Source organism: Schistosoma haematobium, chromosome 1 (genome assembly GCF_000699445.3).
Source record: "Schistosoma haematobium chromosome 1, whole genome shotgun sequence".
In the NCBI taxonomy this organism is placed as follows: domain Eukaryota; kingdom Metazoa; phylum Platyhelminthes; class Trematoda; order Strigeidida; family Schistosomatidae; genus Schistosoma; species Schistosoma haematobium.
In genome coordinates, this window is record NC_067196.1 from 23,768,325 (window position 1) to 23,791,648 (window position 23,324).

At 32.8% G+C, this 23,324-nt stretch overlaps 1 protein-coding gene across 1 annotated transcript in view; it reads left to right on the forward strand.

The window, feature by feature from the left end:
- MS3_00010080 (uncharacterized protein) overlaps window positions 1-20,865 on the forward strand; it is a gene marked incomplete at both ends in the record, with an annotated part of 42,115 nt that extends 21,250 nt beyond the window's left edge. Inside the window, 8 exons of the mRNA XM_051218413.1 lie at window positions 1,070-1,477; window positions 5,325-5,373; window positions 7,075-7,422; window positions 9,880-9,934; window positions 11,529-11,683; window positions 13,102-13,295; window positions 15,947-16,199; window positions 19,688-20,865. Of these exons, the coding sequence (XP_051073465.1) occupies window positions 1,070-1,477; window positions 5,325-5,373; window positions 7,075-7,422; window positions 9,880-9,934; window positions 11,529-11,683; window positions 13,102-13,295; window positions 15,947-16,199; window positions 19,688-20,865 (2,640 nt within the window). The remainder of the gene's footprint in view (window positions 1-1,069; window positions 1,478-5,324; window positions 5,374-7,074; window positions 7,423-9,879; window positions 9,935-11,528; window positions 11,684-13,101; window positions 13,296-15,946; window positions 16,200-19,687) is intronic.
- Window positions 20,866-23,324: the final 2,459 nt, after the last annotated feature.

Consider the following 23,324-nt stretch of genomic DNA (forward strand, 5'->3'; position numbering starts at 1 on the left):
AACACAAAACGTTCAGTCTTACATCCGAACCCTTATACTTCCGATCACTGGGCTGACATCCAATGATGTACTCAGCCGACTTCAATCAATTCACGATATTATATGACCATCTTCCATCTACTGTGATTGAACTCCATTGGTCACCTTTATTTAGTTCAAATCTTAAACTTCATAAAGTAATCTACCTTCGATTTAGTAAGATTATCCACCTAGTTTCGTAAAAGTTCACTTCGAACTTGGAAATAGGTGACTCGTCTAATTTTCCAAATTGGTTATTCATTTATTACAAAATGCATCCCTGGGAATTGCATTATTGGACAATCTTACTTGAATAATTTGATTGACTAAGAAAGTATTATTTTCATTTATTAAATAACTTTCATTCACAGGTCAGATTTTTAAAGTATCAGCCAATCCAAAATGATTACTTGGAATTTACAGGTCCAAAATATTTGCTCAATTAAAATTTTGTCCTAAATGTATTCAGGTGATTTATAATTTTTGCAACAGCATTTCAAAAACTTTCAGCCTATCAAATGGAAATCTTAGTTTTAGATCATATTCTGAGAAGCTGGAGTATCAAACAGTTACTTGTAATTTCAATAGTTGAGATCATGAGTCAATTGAAGCTAGATCACCATGGAAAACATAAAAGCACTGTATCGCCGTTTCATCCTAGTATGGGACTCCTCAGCAGTGCGCATCCACGATCCCATCTCGACGAGATTCGAACGCAGGACACATCGGTCTCGTGCGCGAACTCTTAACCTCTAGGACACAGCCGGTCAGAATCCAACGGTGTTAATGTCTAACTTCAACTAATCCACGAAATTGAGCGACACATCCACCACTGTCTTCAATGAGTTACTATCTTACAGCAGACCCAGTTAAACTCCACTGGTCACGGCTTCTCAATAGAACTCCAGGAGATACTTCCTGAAGCCAGTCACTAGTGAGCATATATATATATATAAATTTTAATATACAATCTATTTTATCTACCATAAACTCAACACTTCATACAATTAACCAAATAAATTTCATTTCTCCCTCGTTTTTTTTCATACAGAAATTCTTCACAAGAAGCGTGTTTGATTTACGCATTGAACATTTGATTTTAAATTTGGCAAACCATTTAAATAAATCGAATGAATTAATATATACAGAGAAATGCTCTACACATATCAACATTAATCAGTGTCATTTCGTTTTAGGCATATGTATAGCTGAAACAAAGTACATAAATAATGTAAACCAGCGTATTTTATTGAATAGACCAATTCTAATGAAACATCAAGATAAATTAATGCATCCTTATAATCGAACATCATCATTTTCATGGGAATTTTATAATGATTTATTACCAGTCGATTGTGAAATTGGACATGGACAAATTTTAACCGGTTTACTTAATTTGAATACATCGATTAACCATGTTAATTTAACTTACAGTGTTAAATTAAGCACAATGATAAAGGTAAGTATAACTTCTTAATAGTATTTGTATATATCTACATTTATTAATTTACAGTTACTAATTAAGAAATTGGTCTCATTATTAATTTTGTTGAAATTCATTCGACCTCAATATTGCAATGTAGTCAATGGAATGACTGGTTGACTTTGAATAGTCAGTAAGGGGTTGTGGAGATTGTTGAATTTGATTGAAATCATGAACCTATAGAATTTTTTGAAATATTACAGAAAAGATTTCAAAAAACTCAGTTTCATTATCTGGAAAATGTACATGATTTGTCTCAATAGTGATTTGACGTAATTTTATCTTTGAAAAAATTCCCAATTAGTAACTTAACTCAGATACAAAGAGATTTATTCATCTGAAGACCTAAAGGTATAATGGCTCATTTATATATAAGGTCATATGTATCTACTGCTAGTTCACTTTAGTTTCTACTCGTTGTTTAACGGATTACAATTTGTCATTAAACTGGTCAATATCTTCACAATAACCACCAAAATCAACTATTATTCTATTATCAGAGGGGGTTTTGTGGAGATTTTAGAAAGTTCACTGATTGAAATCATGAGTCGATCGAACCTAGACCAACATGGAAAACATAGAAGCACTGGACGGTCGTTTCATCCTAGTATGGGACTCCTAAACAGTGCGCATCCACGATCTCGCACCCCGCGAGAATCGAGCCCAGGACCTATCAGTCTCGCGCCAGGCGATTAACCAAACAGACCACTGAGCTGGCCGGCATCCAACGGTGTTAATGTCTAACTTCAACCAATCCACGAAGTTGCGCCACCGTATACGATTGTCTTCACTGAGTTGATATCTCACAACAGACCTGGTTGAACTCCACTGGTAACGGCTTCTCACTCCTGGAGTTCTAGTTCCGGCTCAGTGGTCTGGTTGGTTAAGCGCCTGGCGAGAGACTGATAGGTCCTGGGTTCAAACCTCACGGGGTGCGGGATCGTGGATGCGCACTGCTGAGGAGTCCCATACTAGAATGAAACGGCCATCCAACGCTTCCAGGTTTTCCATGTTGGTCTAGGTTCAATTGACTCATGATTTCAATCAGTGATGTTATCCTATTAAGCAGTAAAGAGAATAATTAATCACAGCATGAAGTAATCATTCATTATCATTGTATTATCATCATGATTATCAAAAATGATGGGATTGAAAAGTACACGTACTTCTTTTACACTAATACACTAATTTATTTTATATGAAATTACAATAAATATCTAATTCATACCAATTTGAACAGATGGGAATTGTCACATTGAATTCAAATATTATCCTTTTTATTGAAATCTACTTCATTTGTTTCTTGTTTGTTTATCTTATATGGTTTTATTTTAAAAAGTTGTTGTTTATGAATAGTATAAAACTGTGATATAAGTGAAAACACATGTTCTTTCATTTGTAATGCATTATACGAAATTCGCTAAAATTTACACGGTTATTTTTACTTGAGGTATGCAAATTTTGGATTTTGTAAAATAATGAAGAACATGTAATTTCACTAATTATAACATCAATAAGAACAATAACTATTACTACTATAACTAGAGAGTGATACTTTGAAGAAATATGTTAATGAAAGAACATATTGAGGTTTATGACACAAAAACACATGTATGTAAAATGTGAAATGAATGTGTTGATGAAATCTTAACTTTAATCCCTAAAAGTTGATCCTTGTAATTATTCTCTATAATAATGATTATAGTAGAAGTTATTTACCAGGATTTACATTATTGAGTAATAATAATAGCCAATCAATAAAGTTTAAACACTTAACATTGCTTACGTTCATTTGTAGTTGAGTTTATCAACAGTGATAGTTGAAGATATTCAACATAAGTAACGTAATTGAATTGAACACGCTAATCTAACTAACGGATGTAGATAATTTATTGACCTACTAATAAATTTGACGAAACATATTATTATTCATTATTAACTTGACTGTCGATGCCAACATTTATCATATTTGAATAACTTTTAAACTGGTGATTTCTATCCCTTTAAAAAAATCCAAGTCAAAACTAAAATGACTCTTGTCAAAGAACAACCAAGTAATATACTGAATACATAATTAGTAAGTCATCTGTGCGACATGGTTTTAACTATCGTATGATTTGCAAAACATTTCAATTTATACACCCTTTCATTATTGAGGTTTCTGTAGTTTAGTATTAGTTGAATGTCCGTTTATAATTGGCTGATTATTGACAATGATTTTTTCTTACTCACAAGATCTTCAAAAACATGTTACAGTCGTAAACTGTCGACCCATTTTATGGCATTGTGCTTGTTTAACAAGACCCGAATGTTACAATCATTTGCAACTAGCTATTTCGTATGATCTGTAATTCAGTATTATGATGTTCGATATTATTATTGTTTCATAAACCAAACTTTTATTCTTACATTATATCATTCTTGTTCTAAAGTGACATTTTGTGTGAAAATAATTTGTATCCCAAGTTTATTTACTTCATTTGGATTGTCAACTCAGATTATTTGCTAGCCGTTTGAGGCTTTAAAGACGATTGATTGACATAGATTGCTGTGGTCGACAGTACTAAATGTAGCTTTAGATGTCTTTGATCTGTATTTCTGACTTGTTACCACTCGTCAGTAAGCAAATATCTAATACACCGTACAAAGCATCTTTTCCTCAGATTCATCAGCCTAAGTCTGATTTTGTCACGGCTAATAATTCTGTAACTAAGTTATTCGGCGATATATCGGACTGTGAATTGCAATCACTGCGTGGTGATCAACCACGTATATGTTGTCTCCTGTGGATAAACTTTACATCAAGTGCCTCCTGCAGATCCTCCCCACAACTCAATATATATATATATATATATATATATATATATATATATATGACCAATGCAATATTGACCATAAAAATTCTATAATCTCCACAAAATCTCCACATTGTAAATAGTGATACATTCTTTGGTGGCTAGTTCTGAATTGCGATTTCAGGAGTTCTAGTGAGAAACTGTGACTAGGCGAGTTAAGTCGTGTCGGCTGTGAGACAATTACACACCACAGTAAATGGAAGATGGTCATACAATTTCATGAATTGATTAAAGTCGGATGGGTACATCATTAGGTGTCAGCCCAGTAGTCTGGAGAGTAAGGGTTCGAATATGAGACTGAAGGTTTTGTGTTCGATTCCTGATTGTGTTTTTGATACACACCAGAGAAGAGTTCTATACTTAAACGAAATAGATTTTTAATGTTTCCTAGTATCGAATGGTGTTCTAGCTAAAATCAGTCCGTGATCCAAACTATGATAATGTAATAAATGACTTCTGGTGTACTATTAAGAAATGGGTAGATATAATACAAGACAAATTGATCGAACTCAACTTTATTTTGGCAAAAACTGATCATACCATAGACTAGCGTTTGCTTTCGCCTCGATGTATTTCAGTACAAAAATCATCAACATTCTACGAATTTACTCTGCTACTTGAAAACAGTTTTGTGATTAAAAGTGGGATTTTAAAAAGAAAATATTCTAACTATAATTCGTACACATTACATAGGCCAGTGGCTATTCGAACTCAGTAGTTTGGTGGATAATGAGTTTGGTGTTTAGAGAAAAAAACTACTGATTTAGTCTCAGCGCAGATATATCAACACTGGTACGCTGGTATATCTAGTTGATGAGTCTTAAAGAGGATGAAATACATATCCGAGATTCCAATATTAACCACTATTCAAATTTACTAAAAACAGTTAACCATATGTAACTAGATTTTTCGAACTAGTTTTCTTTCGACTTACTAGTTTATTATTTTTCTCTATTTTCTATTTTTAGCATAATGTAAAATTGTTATTCAACGTATATCATCTTACATCTAATGGAGGTATGGAAAAAATGTGAATGTGTTTACTCTGTACTCTTTTTGTCACTGCTGATTAGTTCATTTTATTACTTTTGTTTTTAATTTCAACCTATTTCTTTTTATCAGTAAACAGGATTTTATGGAGATCGAGGAATTTTTCACAGTTTATATCACAAACTGATCTTATTTAGACAATCATTGAAAATCAGGGAAATATTTGACAGTTGTTTCATTCTTGTTTTGAAGTGCTCAATAATGAACATTCACCACTCCTACAGGGATCAAACCCAGGAACTTTAGATCTCTCGGCGAGCAATTACCTTTTAGACCACTGATTTAACATCCTAAGGTTTACTTTTCTAACCTCACGCAATTTGCGATATTCCACAACCATTTTCAAGCGTCATTGGTAGCTAGTTGTCTAAATATCAACATGAGACTCCACTGGTCACGGATTTTCATTAGAATTCCAGGAAAAGCCTCTCAAAATTATTCACTAGTAAATATATTAAAGTTTTTGAAAAGTTTATTACTACTGTAAACACTTAGTTTACATAAATGTTTACTTATCACCTTAGCCTAGTTGAAAGTAGTATCTTATATAAGTAAAAACATTTCGAAGTTAAAAATCAAAGACTAAGTTGTGAGGTTACACTACAACTTTTCTATCTTAAACAAGAAAGTTTTCAAATCATATTGACTGATCTGCCTGACCCCAAAGAGAATGTTAACAATTCTGACATAACAACTGTACTATATTTACTGCTCGAAAATCTAAACAACTGAATACCACAAGTTCTAAAACTATAGGCTAGTAGTTTTATCCAGAACAGTATTTTCACTTGATAGCCCAAGGAATAAATCAATAGGAAAACAAGTCAAATGTATTTAGATATTACAGAGTAAATAAGTAACACCCACGACCCCCCTGGCGGGATTCGAACCCTGGGCCTTCAGTCTCGCGGGCGAACGCTTAACCTATCGGACCACAAAGCCGGCACTTAGTAGTGTTAATTTCTAATCTTAACCAATCCACGAAATTGCGCGACCATCTTCATGATCTCAATTAAAAACTTAATAATCTCCACAACCTCTATACTGATAACTAAGTATCAAATATACTTGAAAATATTTAGTAAACGAACGTCTTATTGAGTATTTCATCATAATTTTTGCCAAGGTTTTTCATGCAACTCAATATATATATATATATATATATATATATATATATATATAGCTACAAGGCTAAGTGAGATGGTATTTCGACACAGCGTAAATATGTGTATGTATTTGTTGATACGATGGAATTTCCAAATTCATATTTCGCTGAAACAAAACTCATTGAATAGGTGAAAATCAAAACAAATTAATTTTCTTCTATATTCAAATGAAAAAACACCGGAATATTCCACTTAGAAGTTAGCTTGTTTATCAAATTAAAATTATGCCTCGTATACAGTTTGCTTTTGTATATACTTTAAATGAATCAGCATACTATAGTAGCAATATCCAGGTGAAGATGAACTATGTTAGTGTAAGGATGAGCTATGGAAAGAGTTTTCTCCGTAATTTTATTTTTATTATCAAATCACAGGAAATATTGCACGCTGGTTAAAATAATTGTTTTCATTCCCTCTTTGATTCATCAATTACACATTTTATTGTAGACGAACTATTTTTTAAAAGTAATCCTGAACAAATCACACATTTTTATTATTTCAGATTTATGGCTTATTGATCAGCTATCTTCAATATTGTCCAGGGTTGAACTAAATCAGCCATGGAGACCAATCAAATTGCTTGAAACTCGATATAACTCAAGTACAGAAATCCGTAAAGCAGTTAGAAATGAAAATTCTATAAACTCATCGTCTTCCTCATTAATATTATCTCAAACATACTTTAATATTTCAGCCAGTTATCGTTATTCATGTACTTTAAACTACTATGGAGAACATTGTAATCATTACTGTAAACCACGTGACTCAAAATTAGGTCACTATCAATGTCATCCACAAACTGGTGAGTTAATATGTAATGCGGGATGGACAGGAGCAAGGTGTAATCAAGGTTAGTTATTAATCAATTTTAATTTTGATTCCGTTCCATTTTTATGTAGTTTTTCGTAGTATTCAAATATTGCTGTTTACACATGATTTTGATTATAGCCTAAAGTTTTTAAATAAAATAGAATAATATTAAATTCGTCCATCAGGTTAGTACTACTTCTAACCCTTTGAATGAAAAGAACAAGGATATATGTATATCTGTATTTAACTTTAGTCTACTTACTTTGACATCCTTAAATATGTTTGTTTGGATGTTTCTATTCTTGGGATGGTTAATTTTCAAACTCACATTGAGAATAATATTTCGTAATGTCCTTCATTTGTTTGTGTTCTGAATATTTCATTCATAACTGTATAATTATTTATATCTACTTGATCAGTAAATTGAAATTAAAATGATGTCCAGCAATACAATAAATATATTCCACAACTCTTGAATATCAGCTTTTAGTTTCAATTTAGGAAGGATAGTAGGTTGAGAATCCTGGTGCTGTGAAGTAAACGCCCGACGAATATGAAATATCTTTCTTACACATTCAGAAAAGTATCAGAGACAAAAGGAACTCTTGTTATTTACATTTTTGATTTGATTTGACGTTACAGATTTTAGTTTTACTTATATTACAATGTTATTTACGATGTATATTGACTATATTTGAAACATACAGGGTTCTCATATTACTGATAATTAGAAATAAGTAGTTAAATCTATCATGCGTAATACTTATGATAAACAGTTATTCGGAAAAATAAGTTTTGATATGATATAATGAATTATATTTGTTAAAACACATATCGTGATCATGGAGTTGGTGGATTTGAACTAGCTTTTTGGCGTTGGTATTCTGTAGTCATATGCTGGACTGTCACCGAAGTATCCTGTTTCATATATATCAAAATGCATGTATGGACATCAGTATCAGATATAAATCGCAGTAAACATTCAAAGATTAAATGCCTGGATTGATCGTGGCTTAGCTAACCAAGATCATATCGTTCACATCTCTAATTCAATTTACCATTATGTATGAGAAAGCCATCATTAAACTTCTAGGAAAATTTCAGGTTACTGTAAAAGTGCGGAATATCAACTACTGCCAGCTAAAATTCTTTGAAGAATCTGAACTGTCTTATAACGAGTTAGATGTAATTCCAGATTTAAGATTATAGATAAAATCAGAAATCGGTTTCACAACACTATCGAATTCACCTAAATAATCCCCAACTGACGTTTTGTAAAACTTGGTATTTCATACCTCAATCAACGTTAGCTGTGTAATTTTAAACTGTTTCTGTTATTGAGATGGTAATGGTTTGACTTCATCAATCAGTAAGAATATTTTTCAAATTTAACTTGTCATTAATTTGTTATGACCATAGCATTAGTTTTGAAAAGTGAATCAAACTACTTCATAGTTCCGCTGATATCTACCTATGTTACACTTAACTCATTTCTTCTACGCGAGAAGACGTACAGGGACAAGAATATAACTCGAAGTGACAGGGAAGATAAATGTAGTAAGTAAAAAACTACATCACATCTCACATATTGGAATCGGAACCTAGATATTGTGCTAAGGAAAGCCAACTGACCCAGAACCCAGGTCTGTGGCTTCTTTTCGACTATTTACAGCTACCTGTTGGGTAGTTGTACGACACCGTTTATTCTTTAAATTACCTAATTATATATTATGATCCAGTTACGCTAGTCTTCAGTTTTTTTAGTTACACAATCCATAACTTGCTTTTAGAATATCAAGAATTCGATTTCAACACCAGTCATCTATAAACATACTATAATTATTTTTGTCCAGAGGATTTTGGGGAGATATTTTGTATTTATTATTTTATTATTATTATTTTTATTTCAACACATAGATAATGGTACAAAGAGGCACCAAATACATATGCGCCACACAAATCTCATTCGATATGTGTGAGGGCTGTGATACTGCCCGGGTGCCCAAACCGAAGCAGGTGGTTTTCTTAGGGGGCCACACCCCGAGCCTTCGACCTGAAGGTCTGATCCACAAGGCAGTGGAGCATCGTAAGGAGATGCAGTCCCATGGAAGCCGGTGACCAACAATTGGTTCATACGTCATTTGTTCCCGCAGGATACTGGAGCCCATGTGCACCATTGGTTTTGAATCCGGTTAAAGCGCCGAACATTCGCTTTTCGTCCTCTCATTTTCGTAAACAACACCACCGCCACGAGAAGGCAGTGAGTAGGACTTCCCTGGCAGAGGCTATATACGCGTGGCCGTGTGAGAGCATTTCGAGAGGGAGAGCGGACTCTTCCCACTCTCGGCCGTACCAGGGCATTTGGGGGCTATTTTGTAAATACCTTACAGATGATTTTCTTTACGAATTGACATCCTATAAGTTTTTTAGTTTTTGATGATTTCATTTCTAGCATACTTTTTGAACATAACGTATCTTTTTTCTTCATGAATTTTAGCACTTTGTAGAAAAGGTTGTAAACATGGAACTTGTATTGGACCGGAACTATGTCGGTGAGTGGAAAACAATATTCAGTTATTTTAATAGTTTTTTTTGAAAAAATTGGAATTATCCCGTTTTGATGATCCTAAATGAATTCTGACCATTGTTTGTTGAAATACATGCCTCCTGTGCGGATTGCCTCAATATAGCCAATTTTCACAAGTTTTTATAGAATATATGGAATTATGGCTAACTAAGGGATCCAAAACTCATGTTTTCTCCTACTTAGAAATAGTTAGCTGGATGTATCTGTATCTCAGTTCTGCTGTTCAGATCGAGACTCCAACTCAGGTGCATTCAGCTGACTAGTTCCAAAGAGGACGAAGTGCTCTTTCTGAATTCCACTGCTAATCACAGATCCATCTATTGTATAGACGTTGCTTGTTAACTATACTTTATAGAAATAATCTATTTAATAAGACTAAAACTATCAATTGAGTCTATCGTTTCTGTGAAATAATAACTTACTGAGTTAAAATGATTGGTAATTTACGATAGTTGGCTTGCTTGCTCAGGTTTTTTAGTTTTGAAATATTGGACATTGATTGATGGTGGTTCTTCTTTATACTGATGATCAGTTGATTAAATACAAGATCTGTATTTCATTTCTACTGGAACTCATCCGACAAATATGGCCGCAATTTAATAGCTGTACATTTTCTCATGCTACATATTTTCATCGTCAGTGCTCATAGGTTTTACATATTAAAATCATATCACAAGTATATTGAATTACGTCAAAGAGCATCACTGCACGTACTAAGATTAAATGACTTAGGGTGGTCAGCAGAAAGACTTAAATCTAGGTTTTGTGATAGTCGGGACTTGTTAACAAGGTGTATCAACAGTATTGTATAAACTAGTGCTCATCATGGGATTTTACCTCGTATCATTTGGTGCTACTATCAGAGAAGTTACCACTGTGTTATTCAATCCGTGTCAATTGTCACAAAAACTAGATCTGTGGCTTATTTTTAACCACCGTGTATCGAAAAGTAGTGTACTCAATATCAAGTTACTTAGACTCATGGCCATATTTATATTTGATCGATAGAATTAGATCAACACGGAGGACCAGACAAACACGACATTTTAAAACCTGTAACCGAAATACATGAAACTGTTTATTTGTTTAAATGGTTAGTGAATAATCATTAAAATTTACAGCGAACTCAGGAACTTCAGGTCTCGCTGTGGGGCATTCATCTTCGGACTATATAGTTAGAACCTAATTGTCTATGTTCCAATTTTCAATATGTCATTATCCATTATTTGGGAATCTTTTTCTGAATGAACATAGGTTGATTAAACCACCAATATATCTCACCAGTGATAGGGTAGTAATAATTAGAGACATAAGAGAATTCGGTCATTCATTTAAGACTGATCTGGAAAGTAATTCTGTTTATCAATATGCGCAATGCTTAGAAGATAGGATCAAAGCAGTACGTGTTAATACCTTCAAGGGCTTAATGTGTCATCAGATGACGCATCATTTTGTCTAATACTTTTCACCGTTAAAATTATTAATCTTTCTGATATCACAATAAATGACTACAATATAAGGCCTTAAGCTGCCTAAATAATTTTCTTTTGCCTCTTTAGTTGTATTGATGGATGGGCAGGTTTGAATTGTGATCAGTGTATTACAACACCGGGTTGCTTGAATGGACATTGTCAATTTAATTCGAAACACACTAGTTACTTACCATTTACGTGTGAATGTGAACCTGGTTGGACAGGGATGCTGTGCAATATCAGTAAGTTCAAATAAATGTTGGTAAAGTTTTTAATTATCCAGTTATTTATATTCAAGACTAAAAAACTTTTGAACAAGTTGATGGATATATGGACTCAATAGCTTAGCAGATAACGCACTGGCTCTTGAAGTGAAAGGTACTCAGTAATCAATAAAGACAAATTATCAGAATTTATAAGTGAATTCGAAACCATCACCTGAAGAAGATTAGTTACGTTTTTCTTCACTGTATTTGTCTCTTGTTAAGAGTAATTTTAATCTTTTTTTCTAACCTGTACTTGGAGATAGGGCAGACAGATCACCGAGTTAGAATAATTTATTCTAGAAAGTCATGGGACTAGATTGCTTGGGCACTAGTTACATATATGACGTAGATTTGACAAGTATTTGAGGTCAACTATTAGTTAATAAATGTGTACTACTCGTATCAGCCACAGGCCTCCCACTATCTTGAAATCTCTTCATGAAGGAACATATATTTTCTGCCTAAATTACTCTTAGATACCTGTATATAGCGACCTGAAATATTTTGCTTTAAGACTTCAAAAAACGAGTAAAGTGAGAAAAGACTGAAGAATAAAATATATTGCTCAGGTAAATTGTCAACAGATAAAGAATAAGAACGAAATTTGAATTGACGTATAGTAGGCTAGGTTACTAACTGTTGGCTATGGTAATAAATATTTATATCCAATTATTTTGTATTAATAATCTATATCTAAGTCTATTATTTAAACGAATAAAATAAGTACCCATCCTGTTTCAGATACAAAGTTCTTAACACGTCTATGACAACGTCCAATTACCTCAGTCATCCAAGACTTATGCACAATGTAATTGTATATGCTAATGTCTCTAATGAGAATCGAATTTAGAACTAATCACCATACTAAGCTTCTAGCATAACATCATAAGTCCGAATAAATGGAACGTAGGTTGAAGAAATGTGAGTAAAGTATTCAAATAGGGGTAAAGATTTAACTAATGTTCATTTGGTGTCTCAAAGCTTATTAAAGTGATTAGTATTTGACTTTTTGAATAACTTTTTCTTACTAACTTATCCTTACACTAATTGTGTTTACTTTTAGTCACTCGCTTTAGTATATTGATTAACTCATCTGTCTGAAAAGTACACACTTGCTATTTAGTTCGAAAGTCATCAGTTCGATGTTCAGTGGGGTCATGAGTGAACAATGATGAAGATTGTCATACTACGACGAGATAGCTGTCTACTTCCTCCTGATCTTCAGTATTTTTCTAAATTCAATCTATGATGTAAATAGAAAACTGAACTACCTCCACAATTTTAGATAACGTTTGCCAATGTCTTCGATCTATCAAATGCAATCAGTTTATAATAATAATAATAATAATAATAAAACTATTCACTTTTTTTTATCATACTTTATTTTATTACAGATATGCGCGTATGTGATAGTAATGAGCATGTAAACATCTGTCAGAACCACGGTATCTGTATTAATCAACCTGACCCGAATGGATTAAAAGTATTATACAGATGTGAATGTTTGCCAGGATTTTATGGAACACATTGTGAAAAACAAATAAACAATTGTAGATTTCATGGATGCAATAACAGAGGAAAATGTAAAGTAAGTTAAAATCTGATTATAAATTTTATATTTAAAATAGTAACATTTTTACCCTGCCATCAACTACAGTTTTAATTTTAAAAAATTAGAAAATCCGAAGAACAGTAGGTAGCCAGAGAAGTCTTGATAAGTTCTATGTTTAATCTACTTGACATTCACAAACTTCAAGTTATTCTTAGTCAGCATGTCAATGACAAATACCTGGTTAGAATTACACTTGTTAATATTTAACAACTATTTTCAAGTCATGTTAGTGAGTAGTTTGTAGCACTTGCTTTCTATCTTTCCGAAACTGTTTTACAAAAATGGATTTCGGAAACTTTTATGGAAAATTTGGATCTATTGAAAACTAGTCACATTATTATAAATAAACTGAATGAATTTTAAACAATCGATAAATTTTGGCCAACTCACATGAATCAGTACTGGTCCTTTACGATTCAGTATAAAAAAATAGGCCTTATTTCAACGTTTTATGCTTGGAGTTTATATTATTTCGAAATCAGTGATTTTCGATGCAGTTTTCATCATCACTTTTTAAGTTTGAAAAGTAAATTGTCGCAAGCAGGTGCATTTCTGAGTGTCTCGACTTTATGCATCAACGTTATTGTTATTATAATTACAACTGAAGATCTTGTATTTTGGATAAATTCCGATAATGTCCTATAAGACTCATTCCCAAATCCATAGAATTATTTTGTTAGCGAGTGTTTAAATGAAAACTACAAATTAACACGTTACTTCATCATCATTCAAAGTTCATAGAGGGACATTTAATCAAAAGGCTAACTAATCAACGTGCGAGATTTCTGAATTCAATATTATTTCCCTACTTAAGCATGAAAAATCTTTAAACACAAATGAGGTCTAAGTAAGTTCATTTAAATAATCACACATGGATATCAAATATGTTACTCAAAAACACAACATACATGTGTAAACCGGAAGACTGTAAGCATAGCAAACGTATTTGTTAACATAACAAGACTAAAAGTTAGAATGTTGTGAGTTAACAACGTATTTCTTGAAGTTAAGTTCCATGAGATTATAAATTTCAAAGCTCGATTCAGTTATGATGATGGTTAAATATTAAAAATAAAGTGGAGAATTTACACTGGTATCAACTAGGAGAGAGTGTACTCTGAGGAGAGAAAAAAACAGAGTCGGTGATAAAAGTTAGTCAGTCAAGCACAACGTAGAACCCTGCATATATATATATCTGTTCAAGTTGCCACACTACATCAATACAAAGAGATGGCAAGGTAGTATAAGTAGTAGCAGTATTAATGGTTGTTGAAAAGATAATCCATAACAGTTAAGTTTCGAGAAAGAAATATGGATTCGTGGATGAAAATAAATTTTTTAAATAATTAAGTAGCTTGGGATCTCAGGGAAGACAAAAGGTGATAAACCTTGGTTACTGTGATGGATTCTGAGTCATGTCACGCAAAATATGAAACCACTGGTTACCGTAATCATGCAGACTCTAATCGGATAGTTTGCACCCATTTAGACAGTTTAGTCCAACAGTCGATAACTTTATGGGTTGTGAGTGCATCACTGTTCCATCCTTTTCCGAAATGGTCTCGTTAACTCCCGAATTTTTAATACCTGTTTATTCGATAAGTCAAAAGAGTTGTAGGTTATTGCCTTACCCCTATGCCCTTTTAGATTTCTCTTACTTTCAGACTGTATTTGAGTTGTCTTCGTTCATCATTTTATTCTGAGTCTAATAGGATGTGTTTCCAAGCATCTATCAGTTCAGTACATGCTATCGAAATCTAATATTTCTTAACCCTCTGGTTTCAGTCACTGTTAGATATCTTCACTAAAACCATTAGTACTGTGAAATAGCTAATATTGCAATTGTAGGTTTGTAAGACTTTATCAATCTCCAATAGACTTTCCTGGCGTCACAGGATATGAAGGTAAAGGTTTTAAGTTCATTTCGCCTCGACTGGAACACAGTAATGTTATAAAGTTTAATGCTGCATAATATTTTCAGTTGAGATAAAAGAAAGGAACTTGTTTGTGGCGTGAACATTTCACTTCCATTGAGTGAAGCTGATTCAACATACAATCAGTAAGTTCAGTTACAACTCTAGAAATAATTCACCTAATGATGTGATACATTTAACAAAACTTGGAAACTAATGTCAATAATGGTTAACTATCTATGCTATTCAGTAATTTATTAGTCCTTTTTATCCACTAATATAATGCTCAGCATGGTGTTCCACCCATTTAAGGTTGGTCAAACCTTATCTAGTGAAGCCGGTGTTGCTTTTCTGGAATTGAATTCTGTGTTTTCAAGGCTTACAAACCCACTACATAAATGTGATTGCATGGAGGAATCGTTACCCCCAGGTCTTGGAGCGCGGGCGTCGCACCAAACGGCAAGTATAGTCTATATGCATACTGATAATAAATAAGCTTTGGCTCACTCACTCCTTGTAGTACACATCGGTATACTTATCCTGTGAACAAATATACGTTACATGCATACTGGTAATGCACAAATTTTCACTCATGCAGCCCATAGCATACATATAGGTATATTCACCCACATGCGAGGATAGATAGCAATATTTTTATTACTGCTTACTTTGCAATAATTACACTAATATTATGCATTATGCTATACGATACAGAAAGAAGGCAATTGTATATGTGATCCAAGTTATTATGGTTCATTTTGTCAATTCAATCAAACAACATGCAGTCAAGATCCATGTCTAGGAAATCTATCTAAATGTTATATAACACCAAATGAAACAAGAATAATTAACAATGAGCGATCAAATCATATTGTAAAACAATTCAAATGTCAGTGTGAACAAGGGAAATTTGGTGAAAATTGTGAATATGATTTGGATGAGTGTTTATTGGAACCATGCCTAAATGGTAAGTTTGTTTTAGAATGTTCGACAAAGTTTTGTCATCTTTTGGTAGTGTATCAAATTTATCTTAACAACTTACATTTTTTAGTTCACATCACGAACTGGCTTTGCTTAAGCAAACATTGAGAAATAGAAATCACTGGTTATCCGTTTTGTTCTATAATTGAACTCTTCAACAGTATACGTCTATAACTCCATCGGGAATCGAACGCAAGACCTTCAGGTCTTACAATGAGCACTGAGCTTTCATATCAGTGGGTTGACATTTGATGATTTACATTTTTAACTTAAATCAATCCGTAACATTGCGCAGACATATTCCAATGCCAACGGTAGGTTACTGCCTCCCTCTCGACATGGATGCACTCCATTGACCACTTCTTTGTAAAATGAAGAACCTCTCTTCGCTCCCTCGGTCTGGATATTCTTTCACCACCCGTCGACGCAAGTTTAAAGTACACCACGGTTAAACCAGAATTCTATAGTTTGAAATCTAGATTATTACCAAAATATAACTTGGATCTATCGTAGAACATAGTTGATCTTTAAACACTAGAAAAAATCAGTGTTAGGTCTGAAGACAAAGATCTTAACTTGATTGTTAATGAGTTAGCAAAATCCACTCGTTAGGTCATTTAAAGGTGCATCATAACCAATCATGAATCAAGTCCAATTAAAGTTGACTAAGTACTTACTTACTTATGCCTGTTACCCCTCTTGAAGGAGTATAGGCCACCCACTAGGATTTTCCAATCAATTTTGTCCTGGGCAATCCTTTCCAGTTGTTTCCGATTTCCATTCATCCCTTTGATGCCTGTCTCCGATTTCCGACACAGTGTTTGCCTTGGTCTTCCCCTTTCCCGTTTCCCTTCAGAATTCCAAGTTAGGGCTTGCCTCGTGATGTAGTTTGATGATTTCTATAATATATTTCGCATCCATCTCCAGAGTCTTCTCCTAATTTCCTCTTCAGTCGGAAGTTGGTTTGTTCTCTTCCACATTAGGCTGTTGCTGATTGTATCCGGCCAATGGACACTGAGTATCTTGTGTAGACAATTGTTTATAAATATTTGTAATTTTTTTTGACGGTTGTAAGTTCTCCAAGTTTCAGCTCCGTAAAGTAGAACTATCTTGACATTCATATTGAAGATTGTGACTTTATATTGGCTGGCAGACATTTTTAAAATCTCATATGTTCTTCAGCTGTTGAAATGGTGTCCATGATTTGCTGATCCTTGCCTTTACGTCTGCATCAGATCCTCCTTGTTCATCGATAATGCTCCCCAGGTACGTGAAAGTTTTCACCACTTCCAGTGCTTCTCCATCAAGTGCAATTAGATTGGTGTTCTCCGTACTGTATTTGAGGATCTTTCTTTCTCTCTTGTGCATGTTGAGGCCTACTGATACAGAGGCTGCTACTATATTGGCTATCTTGGCTTACATTTTTTGGTGTGTATGGGCTAGAAGAACTAAGTCATCTACAAAATCCAAGTCGTCTGGCTACACACAAGCCTTTGATTGTATTTCGTACTTCCCTGAAATGTAGAGGTCATCATAACCCAGTCAAACACCAGTAGAAAGAGTGGACGAGCATCCTTGTCTGACCTCGGTAGTCACATGGAATGCATCTGTCAGCTGTATTCCATGCACGACCTTGCAGTGTAGTTCGTTATGTGAATTCCGTATGATGTTGACCATCTTCTCAGGTACTCCATAGTGTTGAAGGTCCCATAAGGCTTTCCTATCCAAATTGTCAAATGCATTGTCATAGTCAAGGAAGTTGGTGTATAGTGACGAGTTCCATTCAACTGATAATTCAACGATGATCTGTAGTGTCGCGATTTGGCCTGTGCACGACCGATCCTATTGGAATCCAGGCTTGGGCGTCTATTGAATCTTCCAGTAGGTTCCACAACACAGTTATAAACTCTTCCTGGTACCGGTAGTAGTGTGATACCTGTGCAGCTCTCACACTTACTCAGATCTCTTGTCTTTAGCATCTTGACGAGGTTACCTTCTTTCCAGACTTTTGGCACTTGTTCTTTCTCCCAAATCTTTCTAAGTAGAGTGTGGAGCATCATTACAGATACTTTTATGTCTGACTTCAGTGCTTCAACTGGTATGTTGTTTGGTCTGGTGTTTTGTGGTTGATTAAGTAACCAATGAACTTAATTTACCAAATATGTATTCTGTAAATGAACTTGTGGCACAAATTATTAACAGTCTATATAAAAAGTATTTCATCGATAAGTTGTTCTAAAAACAGTCTAGTATTTAATGACAGTGAATTTGATCATTCTTACTGGACTTCTCTTAACATATGTTCAATGAAACTGAACAAACAATATTTTATGCGTTGATTAAGAAAATATGGTAACAAATGAGGAATCAAATTATTTGATCTTATTGTCTTGTAAAAAAAAAAGTATTTTGCTTTTGGAAGAACGAATCTATGGATTGGAAAGTTGATACTTATCTATTGAATCATAAATATAAACAGCTTCAGGTCCAGATAACATTATTGTTACTCCATACATTAAAAATCAGCTCATAAATCCCAGTTTAAGAAAGATAAAGCAACACAATTAACATGATCTGTTCGGTAGATAAAAGAACTAAGCTACTACTTTTGTTAAATATAAGCATAACTAAGCAAGCAACTTTTTCGATTGCAATCAAGTATGCACCATCTTAATTAATATTGAACTTATTAGCTTGCCTTTGTTCAATTACTAATTACACTGAAGCTAATATGAAGACGATAAAAAATAAAACAAAAAAACAGTTGAAGAGTATGACTTGTGAGAATTTACAGGGATATTTAGAATAATCTAAATGAAGATGAAGCATGTGCATTGGCACAACTGCGGATCAATTTCAAAATTGATTGCATAAAATTAGGTTTGTATGAATTTAATTTACTTGTTGATTCGACACATTACGTATTTAAGTATAATCATATTTTCGACTGGTCGGTTGGTTAATAATGAGTTCCAGATAATAATACTAAGACTGCAGTCAATTTTAACTTTCTATCCAATAATTTAAATTGTAACCTCGCTACAGCTTTAATTTACTATCTGATATGAGTCTTTATTAAAGTTGAGTAGTGGTTAACAGTGGTATCCGGGACAAACATTTTCTCTTGTTTAGGACAAGTCAGTTGGATATGCCTGCACCTCGATGTTGATATTCATATTGAAACTCAGTTTTAATCCATAACAAAGACAATTGGAAAATATAAACCATTAAAAAGAATATTCATACTCAATTCGTAAGCTAGTGTCTATCTGGATTCAGTAGTTCAATATAAAACACAAAAGATTTTGGAGTTTAAGGTATTGGGTTTGAGCCTCAGTGTGAGTATCAACACTAGGTTGAAGGTACATTCTAAATAGGACGTGATATAAGTTGTGGATTCCACTGCTAGCCACTATCCAATTTCAATGATATGAGTCACAATTTAACAACTGACATTTTTAAAAAAACATTTAGGTGGTCAGTGTGTTGATTTGATAACTGGTTATCAATGTATATGTCCACCTCGTTTCACTGGTGCACAATGTCAATTTACATTAAAAGCATGTCAAAATAATTCATGCTCTAATGGTGGAGAATGTTTAGATGAATCAGTCAGTTTTCAATGTCATTGTTTAAAAGGATGGAAAGGTAGAACATGTCGAGAGAATATTAATGAATGCTCTGAAATACCAAAACAAACTGGTCGTTCATTATGTCAAAATAATGCTGGTTGCCGTGATCTTTTAGGATCATATAAATGTTTATGTTCATCTGGATGGGAAGGAAAACATTGTGAAATGCGTAAATCAAATAAAACACAAAATAATTATCATTATCCATATCATTATTCTACTGATGATTGTCAATATGATAAAGATGTAAATAATTCAATAAGTGAAAATCGACTAAATCATCATAATAATGAATTTTTAATATTATTTATTATATTAACAATAGCTTTCCTTATAATGATACTTTCATTAAGTGGAGTAATTCTATTTTTTTGTACAAGTGATAAACATAAAAAAATGAAAAAATCTAAAAATATTTCTACATGTCAAATGATAAATACAAATCTATCAAAAACAATTAATCATTCAAATAGTATTAAAACAATAAAATCTAATTATCACCATAGTACATTATCTAATCAACAATTTGTTTATCCAATACAATATAAAAAACCAATTACAGATTGGCCTTATCTTCTTTATGTAAATAAATCAATTTCAGATCCAATTTATATGAATATTGAAAAGAATTCACATGAAATTGATCAGAATCAAATAAATTTCTCTTTTATTAAAACACCTCAATGTTATATAAAAAGAAATTTACATTTTAATCAAAATACTAAATTGAATTCATTACTAAAATCTAATAATATTGATAAATATTGTTTAAAGAAACAATTAAATTTAGTATTAAAAGAAGATCCAAATAAACACAATTCCAATGATAACAATCATAATAATAATAATAATAATAATAATAATAATAATCAATATTATGTTGATAATTATGATACTCATAACCATGACAACTTGAATAATTCATTACCATTATCATTAACAACATTTAATCAGAGATCGGATACACCACCTCCAACATATGAAATTTCAATTGGTTTAAATAAAATAGTGAAAAAGTGAGCAGAAAGAAAAAAGTTATCCATAAGTCATAAGTGAAATTTATAAATATAGATTTTCACCAAGACAATCTTTTATTCTTATTGGAATATTATAGATAAATGAATGATAAAGATAAAATAACATTTACTATTACATGAGTATATTATATGTTGACTAGATTTAATATCTAAATCAATTGGTCTGTATAACATACATAAATATACTATGCATTTCTGGAACAGGTTTATTTTTAACTTAAGTCATAAAAAAAATATAAGATTTGTTCGAGGGATAGTTTTAACATTAAATGTAAATGATAATATTGTTATTTCATTGAATTTACATAGAAAAAAAACCTACTTGGATTACTCCAACTGATTCTATGATATTTTGATTAATGATGTAAAGAAGAAGAAGAAACAAAAAAACACCACCATTTTGTTTTTATTAGAAGCTGTAATAAACCATTTCTATTGTATACACTGAGTTGAATTTTCTTCTAAAGTTTGATAGTTTGTGCTTAAAACTACAAGACGTGTTATGGTTGAGAACTATTAATTTGAATAACAGACCGTAAGTGATTTTGCAGCCAAATAATATTTATAACTCTGAAATAGTTTGTATGATTTATAGTTCTATGGAATTTTTACATTATAAGAGAAGATTGTTAGAAAGAAGATAACGTTACTTATTTAACAGTGGGGCATAATTTGGTAGTAGTAGTAGTAGTAGTAGTAGTAGTAGTAGTAGTAGTAGTAGTAGTAGTAGTAGTAGTAGTAGTAGTAGTAGTAGTAGTAGTAGTAGTAGTAGTAGTAGTAGTAGTAGTAGTAGTAGTAGTAGTAGTAGTAGTAGTAGTAGTAGTAGTAGTAGTAGTAGTAGTAGTAGTAGTAGTAGTAGTAGTAGTAGTAGTAGTAGTAGTAGTAGTAGTAGTAGTAGTAGTAGTAGTAGTAGTAGTAGTAGTAGTAGTAGTAGTAGTAGTAGTAGTAGTAGTAGTAGTAGTAGTAGTAGTAGTAGTAGTAGTAGTAGTAGTAGTAGTAGTAGTAGTAGTAGTAGTAGTAGTAGTAGTAGTAGTAGTAGTAGTAGTAGTAGTAGTAGTAGTAGTAGTAGTAGTAGTAGTAGTAGTAGTAGTAGTAGTAGTAGTAGTAGTAGTAGTAGTAGTAGTAGTAGTAGTAGTAGTAGTAGTAGTAGTAGTAGTAGTAGTAGTAGTAGTAGTAGTAGTAGTAGTAGTAGTAGTAGTAGTAGTAGTAGTAGTAGTAGTAGTAGTAGTAGTAGTAGTAGTAGTAGTAGTAGTAGTAGTAGTAGTAGTAGTAGTAGTAGTAGTAGTAGTAGTAGTAGTAGTAGTAGTAGTAGTAGTAGTAGTAGTAGTAGTAGTAGTAGTAGTAGTAGTAGTAGTAGTAGTAGTAGTAGTAGTAGTAGTAGTAGTAGTAGTAGTAGTAGTAGTAGTAGTAGTAGTAGTAGTAGTAGTAGTAGTAGTAGTAGTAGTAGTAGTAGTAGTAGTAGTAGTAGTAGTAGTAGTAGTAGTAGTAGTAGTAGTAGTAGTAGTAGTAGTAGTAGTAGTAGTAGTAGTAGTAGTAGTAGTAGTAGTAGTAGTAGTAGTAGTAGTAGTAGTAGTAGTAGTAGTAGTAGTAGTAGTAGTAGTAGTAGTAGTAGTAGTAGTAGTAGTAGTAGTAGTAGTAGTAGTAGTAGTAGTAGTAGTAGTAGTAGTAGTAGTAGTAGTAGTAGTAGTAGTAGTAGTAGTAGTAGTAGTAGTAGTAGTAGTAGTAGTAGTAGTAGTAGTAGTAGTAGTAGTAGTAGTAGTAGTAGTAGTAGTAGTAGTAGTAGTAGTAGTAGTAGTAGTAGTAGTAGTAGTAGTAGTAGTAGTAGTAGTAGTAGTAGTAGTAGTAGTAGTAGTAGTAGTAGTAGTAGTAGTAGTAGTAGTAGTAGTAGTAGTAGTAGTAGTAGTAGTAGTAGTAGTAGTAGTAGTAGTAGTAGTAGTAGTAGTAGTAGTAGTAGTAGTAGTAGTAGTAGTAGTAGTAGTAGTAGTAGTAGTAGTAGTAGTAGTAGTAGTAGTAGTAGTAGTAGTAGTAGTAGTAGTAGTAGTAGTAGTAGTAGTAGTAGTAGTAGTAGTAGTAGTAGTAGTAGTAGTAGTAGTAGTAGTAGTAGTAGTAGTAGTAGTAGTAGTAGTAGTAGTAGTAGTAGTAGTAGTAGTAGTAGTAGTAGTAGTAGTAGTAGTAGTAGTAGTAGTAGTAGTAGTAGTAGTAGTAGTAGTAGTAGTAGTAGTAGTAGTAGTAGTAGTAGTAGTAGTAGTAGTAGTAGTAGTAGTAGTAGTAGTAGTAGTAGTAGTAGTAGTAGTAGTAGTAGTAGTAGTAGTAGTAGTAGTAGTAGTAGTAGTAGTAGTAGTAGTAGTAGTAGTAGTAGTAGTAGTAGTAGTAGTAGTAGTAGTAGTAGTAGTAGTAGTAGTAGTAGTAGTAGTAGTAGTAGTAGTAGTAGTAGTAGTAGTA